Source organism: Dermochelys coriacea, chromosome 4, assembly GCF_009764565.3.
Source record: "Dermochelys coriacea isolate rDerCor1 chromosome 4, rDerCor1.pri.v4, whole genome shotgun sequence".
NCBI classification, from domain to species: Eukaryota; Metazoa; Chordata; order Testudines; family Dermochelyidae; genus Dermochelys; species Dermochelys coriacea.
This window is the reverse complement of record NC_050071.1, coordinates 10,050,480-10,076,162: the sequence shown is the minus strand read 5'-3', so window position 1 is coordinate 10,076,162 and position 25,683 is coordinate 10,050,480. Positions and strand designations below refer to the sequence as shown.

Sequence of the window (25,683 nt, the reverse complement as noted above, 5' to 3'; positions counted from 1 at the left end):
CAAGATGCAGGATTTGTTGTGTCTAAGTCATGCAAGACAGATGGCATGAAAACCTGCAGTGAAGGAGATTCCACGACTCCCCTATGTAGTTTGTTCCAGGGTGGATTTGATTTAAATCACTAGTCAGGAAGACTTGATTTAATCATGGATTTCTACATAAAAGTGCATTCTTGTTGGTTGTTAAAACCTTAATACATATTCTTCACAACTCCGAGATAGATGTAGGTTTCATTTTTAGAAGGTACACGCTATACATTTAAGTGATTTGTTTTGAAAACTTTTCAGATTAGTTTTACAGCTATATCTGAAAATGAATGATTGTTTGGTTATTTCATTTACCAAAGGTAATTGAAGCAGATATTATGAAGTCATTGGGAGGTGAACTATCTCCAGTTCAACAGGTTAATCATTAATATTTGGAGGATTTTCTTGCCAGGCTGTATTAGGAGGAGAACATCACCAGACAGACACATCGATTGTTTTATTTAATTAAAACAACAATGTTATGTATTCTGGATTTTTTTCCTTCAACAGCAAATGTATAAATATTTTAACAAAACAAGCATATGAATTTTTGTGTTTAGTTAAACATTCAAGTTTTTTAAAATCAGGTTTGTTTTTGTTAAAATTTGTTTTTAACTAAAATAGTTAAATGAAATAGTTAAAAAAAAAACACAAAAAAAATTAAATCGACTGTGTCAGCTAGGTCAACATGAGAAACTTAAAGTATTGGCTTTCTGCAGCTAACTCAGTCGTCCTCACCTTCATTTTCTTGTTTGTTCATAATCTGGAAAAGAAAAACAAGCTTTCCTGCTTTTTCAGGTCCCAAACGATTTCTCAGTTTGGATTGAATTAGTCCAAAGGAAGAAAATATTCTTTCTATACCAGCAGAAGAAGCTACTGCTGTTAAAAGTGAGATAATCACTTTAATAGTCTCTGAATCCAAATGCTTAAGTGACTTCCACCAGTTCACTGGTGTGACTTCCTTTGAAACATCATCAGCAAACATATATTTCTTGAATGGTTCTTATTTCCAAACTGGGTCTCTTTTACGGCCTGCTGCCGTTATAGGTTTTCCCTTCTAGTGAGAGAATGGTATGGTAGATCTCAAATCAATGAAGGCTACACCCAGAAAGACCTCAAGACTTTCGGAATATGCTGCTCGAACAGTTTCACTTTTGTTTCAACTGCCTGTCCCTTTTATCTCATATTTATCTCCAGACTTCTTCTCCTTGTCCAGATCTATTCTGCCCCCAACAATCTTCTATTCATTGAACTTTTTGAAACTTTGCACTTTTAGAAAGAGGTAAGGGATTGACTCTGTTTTTTTTTTAAAAAAAAAAAAAAAATTTGCAGCGGGAAAGTAGGGTTGAGGTCTGTTGTTTCTCACCTCTCTATAATATTTATTTAAAAGTATTTTTGCTGTTAACAAGCATGTTATCTCTGGAGACACAAATCCACAGTTTGAGAACTGCAAAACTAAGCATCTCTGATGGTATCTTCTAGACTGAGCCCCATTGGGTAGATAGAAAGATTAACCTAAATAATCTATACAGAAGCCCCTGGAACCCCATAATACTGGGACCCTAATCCATGAACTATTGGAAGTCATTTATAAAACTTAAATATTACATGAATATATTGTCTCATACTATAGAATTAGGATTTATAATCCCTATTCCATGATGAGATATCATTGAGCTATAATGTACCTTAATAGGTTTTTTCCTCAAAAACCATTTTACTAAAAAATCTGATTTTTATTTCATTGATTTTTATCCACCCTGGTTTGTTCCATTGTCCTACTGTTGTTACAGTTAGGAAGTATTTTCTGAGATATAATCTACAACTGCTATGCTGTAGTATGGACCCATTGCCTCTTGTCCTGCCTTCTGTGGCAAGAGAGAACAATTTTTCTCCATCTTTTTTTATGGCAGCCTTTCAAGTGTTTGAAGATGATCATGTCCCCACCCCTCCCCCCCTTAGTCTCTTCTTTTCCAAACTTAACATACCCAGTTCCGTCAGCCTTTGCTCATATGGCTGCATTCCATCCATTTGATCATCTTTGTCACTCACCTCTGGATCCTTTCCAGTTTCTCTATAGCCTTTTTATACATTGGTGATGACAGTTGGACACACTACTCCAGCTGAGGCCTAACCAGCGTCGAGTAGAGCGGTACTATCGCTTCCTGTGACTTGCATGCTGTACCTCTATTAATGCAACCCAAAATTGTATTTGCTTTTTTTGTGACAGCATCATATTGTTGACTCATATGATAGGCCATTGTTTCTTATAAACAAATTTATTAATCTAAATACAACATTCATTATTAAAAATCTCAATGGGAATTCTTCATAAGGCTACCACCTGTCTTAACCAATATTAAATGGTTTTGATTTCAGTGTTCCCAGGCATTCCTTTACTGTAGTTTTTAAATTTTCTAAATTGTTTAAAATTAACTTTTATTAACCATGCACTTTACCCTGAAATATATTTAGAAAAGTATGTACATTGCTCTTCGCGTAGATACGGGTGCTTGTTCTCTATCTAAAACGTTGTCATAGTTCCAAAAGCACTGTAGCATGATTTTTGTCACTCTGAACAACAAGACAAACATTGATTATTCTTGATTTTTTTTCTGTCTCCTCAATTCAGGCAGATTGTTTATTATTTCAAATAACTGATTTTTTTTCAGGTTTATTTGAGACCCTTCCTGGTCGAGTTCAGTGTGAAATGTTACTAAAAGCCACAGAGCAGTGTTTTAATACACTAGAAAGGGCAGAAATGCTACTGCTGCTTCTAAGACGCTTCCCAGAGACTGTGGTGCAGCATGGGGTAAGAGAAAACTAGCTCTTTTTCGCTGTTGTTAACCTTATTAGCCCGTGCCTTTCTGTCCACATTATGTGCTTTGTCAGATGAGTGAGGGTTTTATTTAACTCCAGACTTGCGGTTGATATTTCAGGCAGTTGTTGCTGTCATACCTTCAGACCCCCAATGAAAGGTATAAGTGTAAAATTAATCCAAGAAAACAAAGCAATCTCTTTCTTTTTAAAGTTCAGAGGTGAGTCCATGATTAAAAGTAAGCCAGAACAGTGTGTTTTGTTGTTTTTTAAAAAAAAAAAAAAAAAAAAAAAAAAGGAGAGCAAGAGAGATTGTAATCTCACGTTAAAATGAAATGTAGTTTACTAGAAAATGATACTGCTTCACTGCTTTGTCAGTTACTTCTTATTTCGGAGACGAGTGAGAGACAGTGAACTTACTGAAATTTATACTGCAGTATATTTTTGCTTTAGGATTTGTCCCCCAAGATTGACTCCACAAATACTAAAACATTACTGTTTAACTGTAAAGTGTAAATGAAAATTGCGTAGTGTACTAATCTCAGTACATGATGGAATGCTACTGATAGGAGTGTGTTTTCTCAATTGCTTTGAATCTCATATTTCCAAAAACTTCTGAAAGTACTGAGTAGATATTCATTTTAACCACTTCTTAAACAGGTGGGCCTAGGAGAAACGTTATTAGAGGCTGAAAATATTGAGGACCAAGAATCCCCGGTCAATTGCTTTCGGAAATTATTTGGTAAGAAAATAAGTGTGTCTGTTTTATTATAGAACTAAATGACGACAAAGCTTGGTACCATCTGTTTAAAAACTTGTCAGCCTAGGTTAGTATTGAACAAATCTTTTTAGTTTAATGGCCTGTGTGAAATGAGTTGGCAGCCCTTACTGCAGATGTGCAGAGGACTCTTGGATTTGATCTTCCACCTTCCTTGTCACAAACATTTGGCTACTGTTAATATATAATCTGTTTGCTGAAATGATATGTTGAATTCTAGGTTCCTGTATACTCTTGTGGAAGCGAACATGTAAGACCTATTTATGCATGGGAAATTTTCTAACCAATTTAAAAACCATTTAGAGCCATAGTGGAAACCCAGTTTAAAGCAGCCTGATCAGTTTTTTGCTTATGTGATTTCAAGACAGTCTGGCCTTGGAACAGATTCGAGGGGGAAAAAAAAACAGATCGGGCCACCTTAAACCAGGTCTGCTCTATGGTTCAAACTGGTTTGAAAATCATTGTAGTCTGAACTAATTTTAAAACCGATCAAAAACTGGACGGGACCTCCAGGGCATTTAGTAGCTAACTCTTGTGGTGTTTGCTGTGGTGTACTGAAAACTGTATTAAAATTACAGTCTTTCACTTTAAGGCTTGCAGGCTAGGCAACTCTATAAGAAAGTGTGTGATCTGGGTGTTTCATAGTTAGCCTTCAAAGAGGCAACCCACAGTAAGGTAGGTTGAGTTGTGCCTCTCTGTTTTAGGGAGCAGCCTGCTTTGTATGTCTCCCTTTTGGGGTTCTTGTGTGTTGTTATTCTGAATTCTAAGAAATAAAGCAGTGTTACATTGCAGCTTTTCAGCAACTGTGTGTTATGTTTTTATCAAATTTCTCTGTGTGTATGCCAGGAGATAATATTTGGCTAGACAGAAGGTTCTGGAAACTTGCATTGTTGATTTTGAACTCTTATGTAGCCAGAACAAGTAACAGAAAAACCAAACACAATCTGCTTTTTTTCACCTCTTAGTTTGTGATGTTCTTCCTCTAATCATTAACAACCCTGATGTTCGACTACCTGCCAGCTTGCTGTACAAGTACTTGAACAAGGCAGCAGAGTTTTATATTAATTATGTAACTAGATCTACACAAATGGAAAACCAGTATCAAGGTAAAAACACCGTTACCAAATTATGTGAAAATCCTCTTCTAGATTAGTGTAACTGAATAAGGTATTCATTTTTTGTAATATCTGCCACCAAGTTGGGGTAATAAAAATATTGTACAGTTTCACAGGATCTTTTGTTTGATTTCAGAACACTATAAATAATCCTCACAACATGCCTGTAAAGAGGGTAAAAGATAGGGATCACTACATCCACTATGAAATGCAGCCACTTCAGTAAAAGAATGCAGCAGATATCTAATGGCCCTTGTGAGTGCCACAAAGCAGTTCAGGGTAGGAAAGAGTTTAAATCCGTTTGAAACTATGATGTGAATTTAGGCTAGTAGAATATCGTTACTTGTGTTGGAATTTCGCTGTGTATATCACACCAGGTTAATTCCTTAACTCTTTGCCATTGGATCTCTACTGAGGACAAGTAGCCCAGGGATGGCTTTGACAAATTTGGAGTGAGGCTGTGAAACAATTTTTACTTTCTTCGATTTCCCTGCACAACATAATAAATTCCTGTCCTTCATTATCCAAGCATTATGCACAGGATGAGACTAACAAATATGGGAGGTTAGCAAGATTATTCTAAGGCAGCTGTTCTCAAACTGTGAGTCGGGACCCCAAAGTGGGTCACAACTCCATTTTAATGAAGTCGCCAGGGCTGGCGTTAGACTTGCTGGGATCCAGGGCCAAAGTCTGAGCCCCACTGCCCGGTGCTGAAGCTACAGGTTACAGATCCTTTGCCCGGAACTGAATTCCTTGGGCTTCTGCTTTGGCCCACCACCTGGGGTGATGGGGCTCAGGTGGGCTCAGGCTTCAGTTCCCCGCCTTGGGGTCATGTAGTAATTGTTCTTGTTAGAAAGGGTCTCAGTGCAATGAAGTTTGAGAACTGCTGTTCTAAGGAAAACATAGTCCATAACGGCCTCATTTTCCATAACTGTGTGTGTGGGTCTCTTAAGTCTTCTTCCCCAGCCTCCAATGTAGTACTAGCACCCAGCTGCATGTTCCAATGGACCATAGTGACTGGTGTAGAACTGTTAATGTTTGCAAGAAAAATAACTAAACCTCTTTTTTTAAAAAAGGAAGCTGATATTCTCCTTTGTGTCTAGTTCCCCCAGACCAGAACTCTTGTGGCTACACTCGTGGGGCCGAAAGGTCTAGACTGTTAGTGCCTCTGTTTTAAGTTTTAAGCCTTAAAGCTGGCATGTTCAGCAGTTCAGTTCCCCATATACCATGCTGAAGTTTTTGCATGTTGCTAGGAGAATAAAATGTTATCTGCTAAATTCCAAAACCAGCATGTTCTGTAGCATCTGGGGTTTCCTGGGAGGTTCCCAGTCCAAGGCCTTAACCAGACCTGCCACTGCTGTAATTGTGCGATCTGGTCTGATAGTAGCACAGGATGGTATGAAGGCAGAACAATGATGGACCTTGTTGAAAAATAATTTTAATAGCACTCAGACCAGTAAAAACTCTTCTGCTTCTTAGAATACAAGGCCAAATGTAAAAGAGATTATCATACAACTGCATTTGAAGAATGTTTAACACAAATTAACAAAGATACAGAGATCTAAGACCATTGAGATGTCCTTTCAGACTAGATGTTTTGAGACACACCTAGGTCTTGATCCTGATTTTACTTACTCTTGTTAATTTATCTCAACTCGTTTAGATTTTCTGTGAACTTGTGGGTTACTTATGAAATAGAGGCTTGGATGTCATTTGATTTAGTTTCTTGTAGTGTGTAAAGTGCCATGTAGTTCCAATGTCTCATCAGGTTTTATCCTTTTCCTTGCTCCGATAGGATTTCATGGTTATCCTGAAAATTCAAATATACTGTTCTGCTACTTGATTATTTTTTCTTTCTAAAAATTAATACAATGACTTTTAGCTAATTTGATTTCTGCACAAGGAGAAATCATTTTTTTCCTTTTTTTTTTTTTTTCTAGGTTCACAAGATACCTCTGATCTCATGTCCCCCAGCAAACGTAGCTCTCAGAAGTATGTAATAGAGGGTCTGACTGAGAAATCATCCCAGATTACAGATCCTTGGGAGAGGCTGTTTAAGATACTGTCTATCGTGGGAATGAGATGTGAATGGCAGATGGATAAAGGAAGAAGGTGAGAAATGTGTACTTTTTCTTATGGTGGTTCGCTAGGAGAGTTTGGCTCTTCAATTCTTCAGTAAGCTGGACTATAGAACAAATTGAATTTTAAGTTTTATATTGTATAATTTCAGCCCAGTGTTTTTTTTCTCAGAAGCATACGACCCAGAGCATGTACGTAGGGCCTGTTGAGCCTCTGTAAACATTGGCCACATTAGGATCGACTCAGTAGCTTGGTCTACGCTAACAAAACTACTAGGTTGGTGATGATGGACATCAGCAATGAATGCAGCTGAACTTCTTCATTAACATTCCCAAGGCAGGAACACTGAATTGCAAGCGTAGACTAGAACAAACTGCATTCAGCATCATATTTAAACAGTGCGTTTGCCCTTGCTTACACTTGCATTAAACTGTGTTCTGCATCAGTTCACCTTCACCTATTGCTTGTTGTCCACATTGCATGATTTACTGGTGTAGCCAAAGCTTATGTTTTCTTCACTTGTCTCTCTAAGGGTATGTCTACACTACCCGCTGGATTGGCGGGCAGCGATCGAGCCAGCGGGGATCGATTTATCATCTCTAGTCTAGACACGATAAATCGACCCCTGAGAGCTCTCCTGTCGACTCCTGTACTCCAGCTCCGCGAGAGGCACAGGTGGAGTCGATGGGGGAGCGGCAGCATTTGACTCACCACGATGAGTAGATCCAAGTACGTCTACTTCAGCTACGTTATTCACGTAGCTGAAGTTGCGTAACTTAGATCGATTTCTTTCTCTCCCCCCACCCTCCCCCTCCCATGTAGACCAGGGCTAAGTATGTCAGTATCCCTTTTAACTGGTGAGAGGGAAGACTTTTCAGATTTTCCAAGGAAATGCAAGCCCCAGAATTATCTGGATCTTTGACTGCTACTCAGTAATTTTGTCTGATGGTCTGCTGAATACATTGTATTTCCTCCTAGGCCAGCAAGTGCTAGATGCTGACATCCTTTTCCTCTCCTTCCCGCTTCTCAAACTACTACTAAATTTGAAATGTGTATTTTCATTTGCTTTTCTTGAGTTTAGAAGTCTTTGTAATGTATTGTATTCTTTGATTGTCTCTTACCCTTTAGAAGTTTTGGGGATATTTTACACAGAATGAAAGACCTCTGCAGATACATCAGTAATTTTGATAATGAAGCCCATGCTAAGTATAAGAATCAAGTAGTGTATTCCACAATGTTGGTCTTCTTTAAGAATGCATTCCAGTATGTCAGCAGCATCCAGCCATCTCTCTTCCAAGGTTAGTTTTTAAAACACTAATGAGTAAAGATCTTTCAGATACAAACAATATAAAAACCTTTCTGGAACCGCTGTTTTAAGCTTTAGAAATTATTTCCTCTAAAGGTAAATGTCTTAGCCTAAATCTCTACCTGTGGGTTGTATCTGGCATATCTTCTAGTGCTGTATTTAAGGCTGAGTTCCAGCTTGCATTCAGTCTCTCTTTTCTCTTTTTACTATTGCTCATAATATTATCAAACTTACTTTCTTGGAGCTGAAAATTTCCAGTTTGCTTTTGGTCCAGAGATGAGTTAGAAAACTTGCACAAAATCAGTTGAGCTGTTTTGAGTTATGAACACATGAATAATATTTCCCTCCAGATGGTCTATTGAGAAAATTTGCTTATGCATAATTCAATAAAAGCTGAAGCTAAAAACTTCAAATGTGGCTTGTTTTATATAGCTCATTCTGGTTTAAGGAATCAGATGGCCTTGAAGAAAAAAGTTAATTTTTTAAAGTAATTCAAAAGTTGAGTGTTTAAAATGTGAATCTTGCTATGTTTTCCCTCTCACTCAAATCTAAAGCTAGGGTATCTCAGAAAAATCAGGATGCTCTGAATTGCTTGTGCTTGGATTGATCTAAATTCTTAGACGTGGCCCCAAAGCTGAAGGAGATGGTTTAAGCTCTGGTTTGAGTGGTTTTTGAAAGGCTGTGTTTGGGAGTTATCAAGCTATTTGCTTCATATGACGGATTTTACAAGTCCCATTAGCAATGTTTATTCCCTCCTGTTTTCTTTAATCCCAAAGAGATTCCTTGCAAATATTAATGTCTCTTAATGAAAAATGGGGCACTCATAAGTCAGGAAATGTATAGTTAATGCTGAAAGTCCAATTTAAATTGTCTCTAATTGTACTTATGACTTTCATTCTGGACTCTTGCTTGATATTAAATTATTTAAGTAATTACATATACAATACAGCACAATCTAGAATTTCTTAACAGTTTTACATAAAGTAAGCTATACTACATAAATCAAGCCAGGATCCATTCTCCCAGAATCCAACGAATCTGTCCTTTGTTACTTCAGGTGCCATGAATCATAGAACTGGAAGGGACCTCAAGAGGTCATCTAGTCCAGTCCCCTGCACTCAAGGCAGGACTAAGTATTCTCTAGAGCAGTGGTTCCCAGACTTGTTCCGCCGCTTTTAAAGGGAAAGCCCCTGGCAGGCTGGGCCAGTTTGTTTACCTGCCGCGTCCGCAGGTTTGGCTGATCGCAGCTAGGTAAACAAACCAGCCCGGCTCGCCAGGGGCTTTCCTTGCACAAGCGGCAGAACAAGTTTGGGAACCACTACTCAAGACCATCCCTGATAGGGGTTTGTCCAACCTGCTTTTAAAAATCCCCAATGATGGAGATTCCATCACCTCCCTAGGCAATTTATTCCAGTGCTTAACTACTCTGACAGGAAGTTTTTCCCAATGTCCAACTTAAACCACCCTTGCTGCAATTTAAGCCCATTGCTTCTTGACCTATCCTCAGAGATTAAGAAGAGTATTTCTCACTCCTCCTTGTAACAACCTTTTATGTACTTGAAAACTGTTATCATGTCCCCTGTCAGTCTTCTCTTCTCCAGACTAAACAAACCCAATTTTTTTCAATCTTCCCTCATAGGTCATGTTTGCTAGACCTTTAATCATTTTTGGTGCTGTTCTCTGGACTTTCTCCAATTTGTCCACATCTTTCCTGAAATGTGGCACCCAGATCTGGACACAATACTCCAGTTGAGGCCTAATCAGTGTGGAGTAGAGCGGAAGAATTACTTCTCGTGTCTTGCTTACAATACTCCTGTTAATACATCCCAGAATGATGTTTGTTTTTTTGCAACAGTGTTACACTGTTGACTCATATTTAGCTTGTGATCCAGTATGACCCCAGATCCCTTTCCACAGTTCTCCTACCTAGGCAGTCATTTCCCATTTTGTATGTGTGCAGCTGATTGTTCCTTTCTTAGTGGAGTACTTTGCATTTGTCCTTATTGAATTTAATCCTATTTACTTCAGACAGTTTCTCCAGTTTGTTCAGATCATTTTGAATTTTAATCCTATCCTCCAAAGCACTTGCAACCCCTCCCAGCTTGGTATTGTACACAAACTTTATAAGTGTAGTCTCTATGCCATTATCTAAATCACTGATGAAAATATTGAACAGAACCAGACCCAGAACCCATCCCTGCAGGACCCCACTCATAATGCCCTTCCAGCATGACTGAACCATTGATAACCATGCTCTGGGAACGATTTTCCAACCAGTTTATGCAACCCCCCTCCTTAGAGTAGCTCCATCTAGGTTTCATAGTAGCAGCCGTGTTAGTCTGTATTCGCAAAAAGAAAAGGAGTACTTGTGGCACCTTAGAGACTAACAAATTTATTAGAGCATAAGCTTTCGTGAGCTACAGCATCCGATGAAGTGAGCTGTAGCTCACGAAAGCTTATGCTCTAATAAATTTGTTAGTCTCTAAGGTGCCACAAGTACTCCTTTTCTTTTTCCATCTAGGTTGTAGTTCCCTAGTTTGTTTATGAGGAAGGTCATGCGAGATGGTATCAGAAGCCTTACTAAAGTCAAGATATCACATCTACTCCTTCCCCCCCATCCACGAGGCTTGTTACCCTGTCAAAGAAAGCTATCAGATTGGTTTGACGCAATTTGTTCTTGACAAATCCGTGCTGACTGTTGTTTATCACCTAATTATCTTCTAGGTGTTTGCAAATTGATTCCTTACTTATCTTCTCCATTATCTTTCCGGGTATAGAAGTTAAGCTGATTTGTCTGTAATTCCCCAGGTTGTCCATATTTCCCTTTTTATAGATGGGCACTATATTTGTCCTTTTCCAGTCTTCTGGAATGTCTGCTGTCTTCCACGACTTTTCAAAGATAATTGCTAATGGCTCAGATATCTCCTCAGTTAGTCCCTTGAGTATTCTAGGATGCATTTCATCAGGCCCTGGTGATTTGAAGACGTCTAACTTGACTAAGTAATTTTTGATACAATGGGCAGGGGGAGAGAGGAGGTGTCTTGGGGATTTTGCCCCTCCTTCTTTATAGTTTCATTTCTGCCGTTGAAAAACATTTTGAGCTGGGAATCAGCAGACACAAAGTTTATGGGGAAGGATGTTCCCGGCTTCTTTTTTCTCACCTGTTTGAGCTTCCTTTATTTCTCTTCTTGCTTGATGACTCTGTTTACTGCTTAAATGCAAATTAAGCACAGCATACATCCCTGTGTTTGAGAGAGAATGGTTTGCCAACCTCAATTTGGAACGTGTTACTAACACCCTACAGTGGAATCTTATAACTTTGCATACAATGTTGTCACACATATTTTATCAGGACAATGACCAGTGAATTACAAGTTTTTTTCAAATGATACCTCACAAAGTGTACTTTGTACAAAGATTATTACACTTGTATGTAGGGTGTGGACATGGATATATTCTGACATATTTGTACTAGTAGGAAAGCCCACTCTAATACCTTAAGATTGTTCTTGCCAGCTGTGTTGCAAAAGAGACCTTTTTTTGTGGGGGGGTTGTTTGTTTGATTTTCATGGAAGGTGGTCAGATACCACAGTGATGGACAACCTCATAGAAACCTAGGTATGGGTCCTCTCAGGAGCTCCTTGATGTCAGGGGTAAGAGATTGAGCAGTGACATAAAGCAGGATCCTCAGGAACAACCTTTTCTAGGTGGGGAGAGAAGCAGACCAAGCCCTGCTGTTTCTTGTGTGGAAGAGATGGTACTGCCCTGGGTCTTCCAAGCGGGTGAGAAGCACAGAATGAGTCCCCAAGGAGCCTCCTTGGAGCAGAATTTAGTAGGGTTCAAGAGAGAATTAGACATTTACAACACAAATAACCTCTGCAGCAACACTTAGCTAGAATAAAAATGCATAAGGAATATAAACTTTCATGTTTTGTATTCATGGGATGTAATCTAGCAGGTTGGGATTAGGAAGAAAGATCCTATGTAGGCAGGTTATTGAAGAAACTTACATCAAAGGGGATTTACACCTTTCTCTGAAGAACCTGGCACCATTCACTAATTGTGTCAGGATACTGGGCTAGGTGAATCATTCGTCTGATCTAGTTAGTATAGCATTTCCTATGACATTGGCCAAGTCACTTACCCTCACTAGGCCACAGTTTCCTAGTCTGCAAAGTGGGGATAATTCTGTACTGACAATACCAGTGGTGTTAGAATTCACTTCTTGGGTCTGTGTTACTGTGGGTGGGTCTGACAGGAACTCGGTAGTTTGAAGATTCTGAGCATATTGGATCCAATGGGGGACGTCTTGTGCTGCCCGGATGAGTTACTTATGCTTCTACAGTCACATCCTATCTGAGAAGAGTTGGTGAAGGAATTCCTGAGGGACTGCATTCTCTCCCCAACTTGATGCGAGCCTTGGGCACTGTGCTTCACTCTCGCATCCTTTCTGGTACTACTGTGTCAGTTCCTGAGCTCAGTAATATATTTTTGTGACATTTCTTGCTGATTTCTGCTGTGCCATCAAATACCGGTGGAGTGCAGTGCCATGGGTGTTACCTGCATCACTGGGGGGTTTTTCTCCTCCTTTTTTAGAAAGGAACTGGCTATAGAAACAAGGAAGAGAGCCTACATGTTTCAGCAAAGGAGGCACTAGATGTCTCCTGCTGGATCCAACAGCTCTCAACCTCCATCTATGAGAATTCTCACCAGGTGCATGGACTGGGGTGGCATCTGTTGAGATTCAGATCTTCAGTGAACAACGATTACTTGTAAGTAATCATCTCTATTTCACATGGGGTTGGATGGAGGTTTGAGATGAGTGGGGAAATTCACACGTCTCTCATAAGCTCTCAGGCCGTCTGCAGGCTTGGGCAGTAATCAATGCTTTGGTTGACATACTTTCAGGATGTTCATTTTATGTTTGATGCATCGCCTCCTTTCTTGGCAGACAAAGATTTTAAATGGGATGACAGAGAAATAGAATAGATTTCCTAGTCAGTCTTCCTTCTCTCTGCAAGCATGCAAACCCCAATACACTGGGGTTTTTTTGGTAGATTAAGGAATGAAACACTTTTGGGGATCCCCTTTCAAAATACTGGCAGCCACGCTATGGCACATGGAGATACTTCCCTATCTCCGTTTTACAGATGACTAAACTTGAACACCAAGACCTTAAGTGATTTGCCCAGGATCACACAAAGTTTTGTGGCACAGTTGGAAGTAGAAATCAGATCTTTTGACTTCCATTCCTATTCTTTACCCACAACTAAGCTTCTTTGGAGGTATGATCATGGGAAGGGGTAGTGGACTTTGGCAGCTAGCTAAAAGTTTGATCCCACACATCTGAAATCAGCAGGAGCAGGCCATAAGCAAGTTACACTTGAAAATCTTGTGATGAAACAACTGCATTCCTCTTTTCAGGCTTCAGTGGCTGTCAAGGCTCTGCTCCATTTTCCCATAAAGAGTTCTTTTGGAATTTTTCTTTGGTTGTTGCTTTTAGGCTGTTGGCCAAATGGAACAAATGACTGACGTTATTTAATGATTGCTTTTAGTTGAAAGTAAATGATGCTTGGAGATAAGACTTAAAACTCTTACATATCTTGTGACTGCTCCCTTAGAAGGGGGTTCCAAGATTTTCTGACAGCTTTGAGCAATTCACCATGACTTCTGACAGAGGATTCGTGACCTCTAAGACATGGCTCCCTTCAAAGCAAGTTGTATCATTATCAGGGTATTTTAAACCTTGACACAATTTGTTGAATTACTTTCTAATTGTTCTGCACAACATGTGTGAATGAAAACATTTGAAGCAAGCAAATGGTCGTTCAGTTGAGTGTAAAGCAAGTTTTAATTTATTTTTTTAAATGTAGGGCCAAATGCTCCAAACCAAGTTCCACTGGTTCTCCTTGAGGATGTGTCCAGTGTCTATGGTGATACAGATACTGATCGCAACAAGCACATACATAAAAAGAGGAAACTTGCAGAAGGGAGAGAGAAGACAATGGTAATTCCTTTAGACTATTCAATTCTTAATAGAAATGGTACCGCATTTGGAATTTAGAACATTAGGAATTTTTGTTTATGACAAAAATATGCAAAGAAAGACTTTTGGTTAGAAGCAGCAAGAACAAAACAATTTTACTGGCAATACTGTACGTGCGAGTATCATGATGTGAAAGGAACTGAGCTGAGACTATTATCTATTTGATTGTACTATGTTTTCAGGCAGGAATTCCATAGGCAAAGTGCCATTGTATAATAGCTGGCTTGTAATAACTGTTATGTGTGTGCTCTGTCTCTTTCATAGGAAAAAAAATACTATTTTATAGAATTACATTGTTGGTAAAAAAAAAAAAAAAAAGAAAAAAAAAAGAAAAGGAGTACTTGTGGCACCTTAGAGACTAACAAATTTAAAGTACACGTTATAGAAGAATTGCATGCGATTTGCAGTATGCCATGATGGTTTTGGATTGACTGAGAAGTTTAAGATCTTACTTCAATAATAAATTATTTGAGTGCAATCTGGATAACAATACCACAATTTGACCGTGTAACAGTGAATTCTTCAGCTCTCGTCCCCTAATGCCCCTACTCTACTTGTGCTACATTGATGACATCTTCATCATCTGGACCCATGGAAAAGAAGCTCTTGAGGAATTCCACCATGATTTCAACAATTTCCATCCCACCATCAACCTCAGCCTGGACCAGCCCATACAAGAGATCCACTTCCTGGACACTACGGTGCTAATAAGCGATGGTCACATAAACACCACCCTATATCGGAAACCTACTGACCGCTATTCCTACCTACATGCCTCTAGCTTTCATCCAGATCATACCACTCGATCCATTGTCTACAGCCAAGCGCTACGATATAACCGCATTTGCTCCAACCCCTCAGACAGAGACAAACACCTACAAGATCTCTATCATGCATTCCTACAACTACAATACCCACCTGCTCAAGTGAAGAAACAGATTGACAGAGCCAGAAGAGTACCCAGAAGTCACCTACTACAGGACAGGCCCAACAAAGAAAACAACAGAACGCCACTAGCCATCACCTTCAGCCCCCAACTAAAACCTCTCCAACGCATCATCAAGGATCTACAACCTATCCTGAAGGACAAGCCATCGCTCTCTCAGATCTTGGGAGACAGACCAGTCCTTGCTTACAGACAGCCCCCCAATCTGAAGCAAATACTCACCAGGAACCACACACCACACAACAAAACCACTAACCCAGGAACCTATCCTTGCAACAAAGCCCGTTGCCAACTCTGTCCACATATCTATTCAGGGGATACCATCATAGGGCCTAATCACATCAGCCACACTATCAGAGGCTCGTTCACCTGCGCATCTACCAATGTGATATATGCCATCATGTGCCAGCAATGCCCCTCTGCCATGTACATTGGCCAAACTGGACAGTCTCTACGTAAAAGAATGAATGGACACAAATCAGACGTCAAGAATTATAACATTCAAAAACCAGTTGGAGAACACTTCAATCTCTCTGGTCACTCGATCACAGACCTAAGAGTGGCTATCCTTCAACAAAAAAGCTTCAAAAACAGACTCCAATGAGAGACTGCTAAATTGGAATTAATTTGCAAACTGGATACAATTAACTTAGGCTTGAATAGAGACTGGGAATGGATGAGTCATTACACAAAGTAAAACTATTTCCCCATGGTATTTCTCCCTCCCACCCCACCCCCCACTGTTCCTCTGATATTCTTGTTAACTGCTGGAATTAGCCTACCTGCTTGTCACCATGAAAGGTTTTCCTCCTTCCCCCCCCTGCTGTTGGTGATGGCTTATCTTAAGTGATCACTCTCCTTACAGTGTGTATGATAAACCCATTGTTTCATGTTCTCTGTGTGTGTGTATATAAATCTCTCCTCTGTTTTTTCCACCAAATGCATCCGATGAAGTGAGCTGTAGCTCACGAAAGCTTATGCTCTAATAAATTTGTTAGTCTCTAAGGTGCCACAAGTACTACTTTTCTTTTTGCGAATACAGACTAACACGGCTGCTACTCTGAAACCAGTGAATTCTTTAGAGATGCTATTTATGATGACATGGCACTCAGGATCTCAATAGCTTATTTTTAGAGTAAAATATCAAATTTTTCCACTATTTTTCATTTCTTTTTGCTAAAGGAGTTAGTAATATTTAACATATAATTAATTCTAAGCATAGAAATAGTGAAAAGTCTATTCTGAAGACATTTGCACTGGGTTTGTTTGTTTTGAAGCTTATATGCAATGTTGCAGAAGTTCCATAAGATTCTTTTGAAAAACATTTAATTAAAGAGAGCAAAATGTTTTGTCTATACTGATCCTTAAGCAGAGTTCGGATGATGAAGACCCTTCTGGGAAGGGGAGAAGTCGTCACATCACAATAAATAAGACAGACCTTGCAAACTCTGTTGAAGTACTAGAGAGCTTTAAATTGGCAAGAGAGAGTTGGGAGCTTCTCTATTCTCTGGAATCACTCGATAAAGGTAAGGATGATTGCAGGTGTTTCTGTGTTTATGCTTCCTTGTTAGAGCAGAATTGTTTTACTGTTAAAATACAGTTCAGGTATTTCTGAAATTACCCTCTATTTTGGAAGTCTGGATTGTTTGAGATTGGAAATTGAGATAAGAAGCCTTATCAATTACCTTAGAATTTGGTTTGTGTTGATTTTTAGTATTGTCCATACTTCTGTACTACTTCACTTGCCTTTCCTTGAAAGCAGCTTTTACTAAGGTAGCACATAGGTGATAGTAGAAAAGAAGGAGAAATGGGAAAACATAGTACCGAATGGATACCAAAACCTTAGGTGTGGGGGTGTTGCTAGTAACCTCCTGAAGATTTGCATGTAACAGATAACTTCTCCAGCAATTTGTTTCTATGAAGATAGTTACTGGGTCTTTTCTTTGCTAATTACAATGTCGTTCTTATTTATGTCTTATATTTGTTGTTTGAAAAAATACTTCATCTTACAAATAGTACCACTTAGCTGTATTTAGGTATGTTGAATACTTTGGTCCTGAAGAACAGCATGATAAATAGAAAAATGGTGGATTAGAAATTGTCCTATGTTGGAAATATTTTTGTTCAGTCTTACTATTTTTTAGTTTTATTATTATTAGATGCCTTTTAAACAATAGCTTTGCAATGCTTCCCCTCCCATCCTTAAGACTACTTTCTGATTGTTTACACAGAATTCACAAGAATTTGCTTGTCATGGAAGACAGATACCTGGCTTTGGTTACGTATCTTTCTCACAGATATGATCATTTACCAGGTAAATGAAAGAATAAAACTTAGACTTTTGCATAGCCTTTTGACCTAATGGATTTGTCATAGTTAGCTGCATCTTTGATCCCTCCTACATTTCTCTCTAGTGCATCCTTTCAGGTAGCAGGCCCTGTTTCTTCACTCCTCTCAAGGTGGAATCCCCTCAATTCTCCTACCCACAGAGCAGGTTCCTGGCCTACAAGCACCCCTGTCTATCAACTGTTTCCTTAGCAGGCCCAGCTGGGTTTGGCACATGCAAGAGACTTCTTTTGGAAGCTGTGAACAGTAGGTAAATGCAATCACTCTGAGCGCTGCCTTCTCAAAAAAAAAAAAAAAGTATTTATTTATCCAGAGGAACGTAGCAATCAGAATAAAAAAGGGGTAAAGCAACAAAAAGCTTATATGCATATATCTGACCTAATAAATAAAAATAATACCACCTACCTCTTATAAAGCACCTTTCATCAGTAGATCCCAAAGAACTTTGTGAAGGAGGTCAATATCATTATCCTCATTTTTCAGTTGGGGAAACAGAGGCCCAGAAGGGTGATGTGACTTGCCCAAGGTTACCCCGCAGACTAGTAGTAAAGTGGGGAATAGAACCCAGGTCTCATGAGTCTTAGTCCAGTGCTGTATTTGCTAGGCTACACTTAAGGAAGGCCCATGCATCTCGGGTACAGTAACTCCTCACTTAACCTTGTAGTTATGTTCCTGAAATATGCAACTTTAAGTGAAACAATGTTAAACGAATCCAATTTCCTCATAAGATTTAATGTAAATGCGGAGGGTTAGATTCCAAGGAAATTTTTTGGGGGCAGACGAAAGGCATTATCTACTGTACTGTCATGTGGATGGGAAATGCCCCTGGCTTACCCCACACAGTCACGGCCTGCTGCAGGCAAGAACACTAGGAAGCACCTTCACAGCAGCAGTGGCAGCTTATCCGGAGAAGAACAGGTGCTGACTCTGCCGAGGGATGCTCCAGGCCCACCTCTTCCCAACCCCACTCTACCTTCTCTCTGGAGCACACCAAATCCCTGCTCCTTTTTCCCCACCAGCGCCAGAAAATCCTATGCATCGCCAAACAGCTGTTTGGCGGCACTTAGGACTTTCTGGGAGGGAGGGGGAGAAGCGGAGACGCGGCGCTTCCCTGCTCTTCCCCCTCGCTTCCAGCACGTCCCAGCTGCCAAACAGCTGTTTGGTGGTGCTTAGTACTTTCTGGGAGGGAGGGGGAGGAGCTTCCCCGCTCCTTCCCCTCCCTCCCAGGAAGTCCTAAGTGCCGCCAAACAGCTGTTTGGCAGCAGGGAAGCACTGGGAGTTGAGGGTGGGGAGGCAGGAAGAGGAACTTGTGCAATGCTCCCTTGTAAAGTCGCTGCTCTTCCACAAAATCTTAAAAGCAGTGGATAGAGCAGGCAGCCAAACGACATTATAAAGGAGCATTGTACAACTTTAAACAAGCATGTTCCCTAATGGAGCAGCGATATAACTTTGAAACAACATTAAGCGGGAGGACGTTAAGTGAGGAGTTACTGTATGTCTTCTTCTGGGGACTGGGGTTTCATCTGCTTCCCTGCTGACACTGCCCCACCCTTGAGCTCAGGGCCTCAGGTTTTTATCTGCTTAACAGTGCTTTGTTCCATGTTCCCCATCTGAAGCTCCTCCCTCTGAAATCAGCTGTTGTGTCCAGGTTGATCAAAGACAAAACTTCAAAGGCATTAACACCTATTTTGTCAGTTCAGTGCTGGTGGTTGGGTTTTCTAAAGCCGTTGCCTGCCTTCCTGCAGAGGGATGTGAGGGGAACTCCTATAGGAAAGAACCTTTGAATCATCTAGCCAACAGCATAACAACGATCAAATAAACAAACACATAATAGTCATAATAATAATAGCCATATCTCCCACAATTTTCTTAATTTACTTGTATTTTGAATGCAGAATTTCAAACTGTTTCAAACCAACCAATCCTGTGTTTTTCCTTTACTTATCTGATTTTTGGTTGACTGAGGCCTTGTCGACTCTAGAAACTTTTTTGCTGACATACCTATAGCGGTATAATTATACCGGCAAACTCTTCTAGTGTAGATGCAGTTTATACTGGCATAAAAACACTTCTGCATAGCTTACTCCAGTTCCCCAAGATACATAAGCTATACTGGCAAAAACACTTCTATATCTATATAAGTGCATCTATTCCTTGACTTATGGTGGCATAGCTATGTTACTTAAAAATCACACTCCTAATCAACATAGATATGCCAGTATAAGTATAAAGTGTAGACTAGGGCTTAGTGACACAGGGCATTTTACTGCTCTCTTGCTGTTAGGAATGGTTTTCTTGGAGAAGTTTTTTAATTTTCTCTTGGCAATCTCAATGTAAATAAACATATAACAGAAGTCACCTAGTAGTTTCACATGCTTTGGTCATTCTTGCTATTTTAAATGGAAAATTACAATATCTTTTTAAAAAGAGAGATTAAGAGCATCCTGACAAAGTAGTTCTTGGTCTTTCCCTGTACCAAGGTTTCCCTTAAGACTGCTTAGAGTGGGCCTTGAGTGATGAGGTTACACTTGACTGAGGTTTGCTAAAAAAATGCAGCCGATCCTCTGCTTGGAAGGGCACATAGATAAGAGAGCTGACTCCTTGCTTGGTACTGTACTACTTGTAGAATTGTAGGACTGGAAGGGACCTCAAGAGGTCATCTAGTCCAGTCCCCTGCACTCCTGGCAGGACTGAGTATTATCTACTTCCATCTCGCTGCCAAGTTTTACAGCGTGCTGGAGGCTTGTCAAGAATGGGATTCCCATAAATCTTGTCCATAAGCCTTTGGGCAAGGTAAACGTCTTGAAATACATGACTTTAACTTTTGGCATCGTGGCATTGGTAGTGTTTCCTAGGAGCCCTGCAAGACTGTCCCTGCTGGGTGGCTGTCCCCACTGAAGGAAAAGGTCCCATGACTCATTCCTAACAGTTTACAAGCTAGCTCCCTTGTCTCTTGGCTGACATTCTAATGCCCAGTGAGTTGGCAAGGCAGGCACAAGGACTGCCATCTTCGTCTACGGAGTGTTCGTGATATGCCTTGTAAAGTGTTTGGGGTTACCTGGAATGTGAAATGTGCTCATAAAAAATCAGCTGGAGTAGTGTAACTTAGGTCAACTTACCCCAGCAGTGAAGACAAGCCCAGATTCTTGCCCATTCTTGAGGTATAGTGTTTGTTCAGTAAATCACTCTGTTCTTCAGGCGGTATGCCAAAAAATATCTGTCCTTCCTCTACAGAGAAGTTATGTCTAATTAGCAATTAGGAGAGACTCTTCCAATCAAACAGGTACAAAAACTGTGTATACAAGAAGATAGGGAGAGAAAAAGACAAGGTTTTCTTTGATCATCTAGAATTATTTTACCAATAATGAAATAAATGACAATTTATCTTAATCAGGTTTGGGCAACATATACCATGAAAACTGCAGACACATGCAATGCTTGACTCTTGCAGATCCATTCCAGTATAGTGAACAGACTTTTTCAGTGGACTTAAATGGCTCCAAAATAAATGATTAGTTAGCTCTTGAGACCATGTTTGTAAATTCAAATTTTAATTTGAAACAAATCTAATTAAAAATCCAATTTAAATACATATAAAGAGAATCATTGTTTTTATTTTTCTCAAAATTAGGCCTATATCTTTCTTGTCACTAGCTCACAAATGTACCATTCAAACCCCTCTCTTACTATGTCATAGCTTAATTAGCATGACGTGAAATCTTCACTACTTGGATAACCTCGGCTTTGGAGACTTTCTAAGGTAGGATTATCTCCTTTATTTCTTTATGAATTGTGTGCGAGAAGGTCTAATGTTCTTTTTAATTACTTTCTTGAAAGGGTCAGTATAAAAAAGCAGTTACCAGCCTACATCACTTAGCAGCTCTTCAAGGATCTCATTCTCAGCAGCAGATCACAGGACAAGGGTCGCTACTAGAGAATCAGAGAGCACTTCTCCAATTAGCTACTTGCCACTTTGCCCTGGGAGAATACAGAGTAAGTACATCTTACAGGCCCCAATTCCCCAGTCCTTCCCCTCCAGCTGCCAGTCCTCCCTGGGGGTTCCAAGCTAGCTTGCTCCCAGCAAGAGATCAGACATGCCACCTGACGCCAGGAGGGCTCTGCATCTCTGTCCACGCCCCCTGAATGTATAACAGAGCTGCCAAATGTGTATCATGTGAAATGCATTCTATTTGGCAGCCGTGAATTGGAGTTTGAGTTGCTTGTTAAATTAACCTTAATTTTGAATTGCCTTTCTTTTTTAACAGTAGGTTTGATCATATTAATTGCAGCCTTTGTCTAGGGATTCTTACTTTTATTGTTGACATACATGCTTCACCTTAGTTTTTAGCGCTGATCACATGGAGGTGATTAAGGGTATGCTGGGGTGGAGGGAATGTCTGGGTGGTGGTGAAGTGGGTTATTGGAAACAATCTTACTTTTTGGAATACTATCATAGAAAAGAGTTGCCACCTGACAACTCAGCAGACTTGGAGGATCATATTATCTGGCGTGACCTCTTAATACAATTTAGCTTTGGAATATGTGTATTATACCTTATTATTGTTGCTACTACAGTAGTGCATAGAGGTTGCAGTCAATGTGGGGCCCAGGGTGCTATGCGGGGTACAAATGCAGTATTATTCTCTGTCCCAAAAACTTAGGCTTCGTCTACACTGGCACTTTGTCAGCAAAACTTTTGTCGTCCAGGGGTGTTAAAAAAAACACACACACCCCCGCCCCCAAGTGCCGGTGTGAACAGTGCTTTGTTGGCATGAGTGCTTTCCTGCTGATAAAGCCGCTGCAGCTCATGGGGGGTGGAAGTTTTGGCAGGAGAGCTCTCTGAAGTGTCTTGCCCGAGGTCGCATGGCAGGTCAGTGGTGAAGCTGAGAATAAAACCCAGGTCACCTGAGTCCCATCCTACGCCCTCTCCACTGGCCCATATTTCCTCCCCTACAGACAACTTTTTCATTAGAAATCCTTAAGTTTCTTTAAAATTGATTTATCTGATTATATATCCCTCTTTATTAGAGCATAAGCTTTCGTGAGCTACAGCTCACTTCATCGGATGCATTTTCTTTTTGAGAATACAGACTAACACGGCTGCTACTCTGAAACCTATATCCCTCTTGTACACTTTTATTTCTTAATAAATTAGGGTTTACAGCATTTTTGCAGTGCTATCAGATTGCAGTTTTGACTTTGGGGGAATAACTTTTCTAAATGGACTGAAAAAGCCTTATTTTTATTAAAAACTTCCAGAAACAGTTAAAACAATTGGAACTCTAAAAGTAAATTTATTTTAAATTACCAATGGACTATTCTTGCACTGTTGAAGTAAAAACACTGTGAAAGAACTAAGCATCCACTGTTAAAGGGGGTAATTTCATCAATTCATACTACATCTTTTTCCCTTTGTCCAGACAAATTAGATTACTTTGCCCACTAACCCATTATAGATTATAAATTCTATTAGAGAGAGATCTTCTGTGTTCCCATTTCTGCTGCCTACTGCAAGAGTTCTAATTCACTGTTCTGTTGCTAATAAATCTGGATTTCATTTTAAATTTAGAATCTCAGGATTATTCATCTTTTTTTATATTTTTCTTTTATAGTTGACATGTGAAAAAGTACTTGACCTGATGTGCTACATGGTACTTCCCATACAAGAAGGGAGTAAAACACAAGAGGAGCAGCCTAAAGTGAAGTCTAAATTCAGGAAAGGTATGGGGATTTTTTGGGGTTTTACTTCCAAACAGCTGTCTAGAAATACCTTTGGGGTGGAGGAGGAATTGTGAGATTCCCGGTGACATAGATTGTAGTAAAATCCTTACACTCTGCTCTGGAGAATGATGCAATATGCATATTGTATGTCAGTTTCAGTCACTTATATGTGTACTAAGTTTTCACAGTTTTCCTTATGTTGCATTGTAGCGTGAAAGCTCTGATGTCAATGGGAGAACACTGGTTTCACTCTGACCCAGTATCACCGGACAAACCTGATTACAAAATACTCTAAACATTTCACCCAGCTTAGTTTTAGGACATTCTTGTCTATATCCTAAAGAAAACAAACTGTACGTTAGTACTGTGGAAAGAGATGGTGTTCCTTATCCTCCTTTGTCTCTTGTAAATATCTTGTTGTCAACATCATTTTACTATGTAGCAGAATACACAATCCTAGCAGAAGAAAGGAGAAAAGACGGTGGACTTTTTAAAATTACTTTACATTTTAATCATTCTGATTGAGGCATGGGATTAGGTAATTGCAGATTTGTGCCTCCTGTTTCCCATTCTGACTTTTAAATCAAAATGATAGGATTATGTGACATGCATAATTATGTAATATAATTTCTCTATTACAGGTTCAGATCTAAAACTTTGGCCATGTACCAGTAAAGCTATTATGCCATATTGTCTCCATTTATTGTTGGCTTGTTTTAAGGTACATTATTGTCAATGCTTCATATTCTATGCGCATCTTAGATCTAAATTATGCTGCAATGTTCCTGAAATTATGTGGCAGTGCACCCTCCTTGTCCACATCTAGTAGAGTATCTTGGTAACAGTATCTTTTGTGCTACTCATTTAATTTGGCAGTCAGAATGAATAGAGGTTTTGGCAGCTGGATGGGGGACCACTCAGGCTTTTTGTACCCAGGAACACGTGATATGTTAGTACCAGGGGACAATTTGTGCACTTTGTATTGGGAGGGAACTAATATCCTCTTTCCTTCTCCTGTTTGGCATGGGGCAGAAGTGACTAACTTAGGAGGAGAGGTTGAATTCCCCATTTTCCCCATGCTAGCAACCCTCAACGACAACTAGCTGCCCTCCCCCTCATCCCAGTATCTTGCTGTGCTTCAGCAATGATTAATAAGTGCGTAGTCTCGGCCACCACTGTTAGTTTTGGACACTGGGTGTAGTCGTCTGTTGTGATGTTACTGATTCATACAGTGTGAGTCTTTTTTTTTTTTTTTTTTTTTTTTTTTTTTTATAGCTGAGAGCTTTCACAGATAACAGGGATGATATGGCTTTAGGTCATGTGATCGTATTGCTTCAGCATGAATGGCCAAGGGGGGAGAACTTGTTCCTGAAAGCCATCAACAAAATCTGTCAGCAGGGAAACTTCCAGTATGAGAATTTTTTCAACTATGTTACAAGTATCCTTTTTCCTATTAAAAAACTATCAGTGCAGCGAAAAACAATGCAGAATCCTCTGTCGTCTAAAACCATCAATTAGGTTGTAGGAAATAGTCACTTATGAAAATATTTATCTGCCTTTTCAAGAAACCAAATAGTCCATTTATTTACGTGCCATGCAAACCTTTTGTAATCTATGGGAGTGAATGAAGTGTAAATCAGAGTAGAACTGGCTATAAAATGGATGTGTGATTGCTGCTGGTACTGGAGAATATACATCCCTACATTGCTGTCATTCCTCAGTTTAATAAAATGGCATTTGCTTGTGCTATTATAAATAAGTCTCTCAGCACTTCCATTACAATCAGGAGTTACACTGGACCATTATGCTAGAGTTTTTCAGCTATGCTCCTGGGTGGGAGCAGCAAAGTGAAAATTATCCACGCTTCAGAGATCCAAAATCTCGTCACTTTCACTTTGCAGCTGCTTGCAGGTGGTGGGTGATGTTTTCAGAATTAGGTGTATGCACCTTCATACAAAATATGTCTGATTTATGCACACAAATGTCAAATGTGTGTGTAAATTCGGTATGTATATGCATATACGGTCAGCTAAGTGTATAACTAGACTGGTATCTCATTGCAATAATTAATTATTAAATGAGATGGGTCTAACTGCAGTTGTGGACCCCTAACTAAAATTCTGTTCTTGTGTGCAGCAACTGTAGGAGATGTGAAGGGAAGAAACTAGGGCAGTGGTTTTCAGCCTGTGGTCTGTGGACCCCAGGAGGTCCACAGACTGTCTAAGGTTTCCAAATGGGTCATCACCCCCATTTGAAATTTTTTAGGGGTCCACAAATAAAAAAAAGGTACACAAAACACTGAATTAGGACATAGGAATTGAGAAGGAAGAAAAGGTAAATCTGAAGAAGAAAAGACGAAAAAACAGAGAGAGAATGAGGTGAGGGGGAAAAAGCTAAGATGATGGTTGCAAAAGGGCTAGTATGCACCAATACAATGTGGTGTCACTTCCTCCTCAATCCCAGTCTGACTACATTTACTTTGATGCCATGTTGCACAGAAAAAAG

General features: G+C 39.7%; 1 protein-coding gene across 6 annotated transcripts in view; it reads left to right on the top strand.

Annotated features, from left to right (window-relative positions):
- INTS10 (integrator complex subunit 10) overlaps positions 1 to 25,683 on the top strand; it is a 47,602-nt gene that overhangs the window by 8,618 nt on the left and 13,301 nt on the right. For 2 of the 6 annotated variants that reach the window (XM_038398866.2, XM_038398863.2), the window contains exons 4-15: positions 2,697 to 2,836; positions 3,502 to 3,583; positions 4,585 to 4,725; positions 6,675 to 6,846; positions 7,942 to 8,111; positions 13,993 to 14,126; positions 16,484 to 16,637; positions 17,343 to 17,425; positions 21,295 to 21,450; positions 23,070 to 23,178; positions 23,820 to 23,899; positions 24,454 to 24,616. In XM_038398866.2, coding sequence (XP_038254794.1) covers positions 2,697 to 2,836; positions 3,502 to 3,583; positions 4,585 to 4,725; positions 6,675 to 6,846; positions 7,942 to 8,111; positions 13,993 to 14,126; positions 16,484 to 16,637; positions 17,343 to 17,425; positions 21,295 to 21,450; positions 23,070 to 23,178; positions 23,820 to 23,899; positions 24,454 to 24,616 — 1,584 coding nt within the window. Of the gene's footprint in view, positions 1 to 2,696; positions 2,837 to 3,501; positions 3,584 to 4,584; positions 4,726 to 6,674; positions 6,847 to 7,941; positions 8,112 to 13,992; positions 14,127 to 16,471; positions 16,638 to 17,342; positions 17,426 to 21,294; positions 21,451 to 23,069; positions 23,179 to 23,819; positions 23,900 to 24,453; positions 24,617 to 25,683 lie in introns of all 6 variants that reach the window. The other 4 variants (XM_038398865.2, XM_038398862.2, XM_038398861.2 and 1 more) reach the window with 2 other exon arrangements.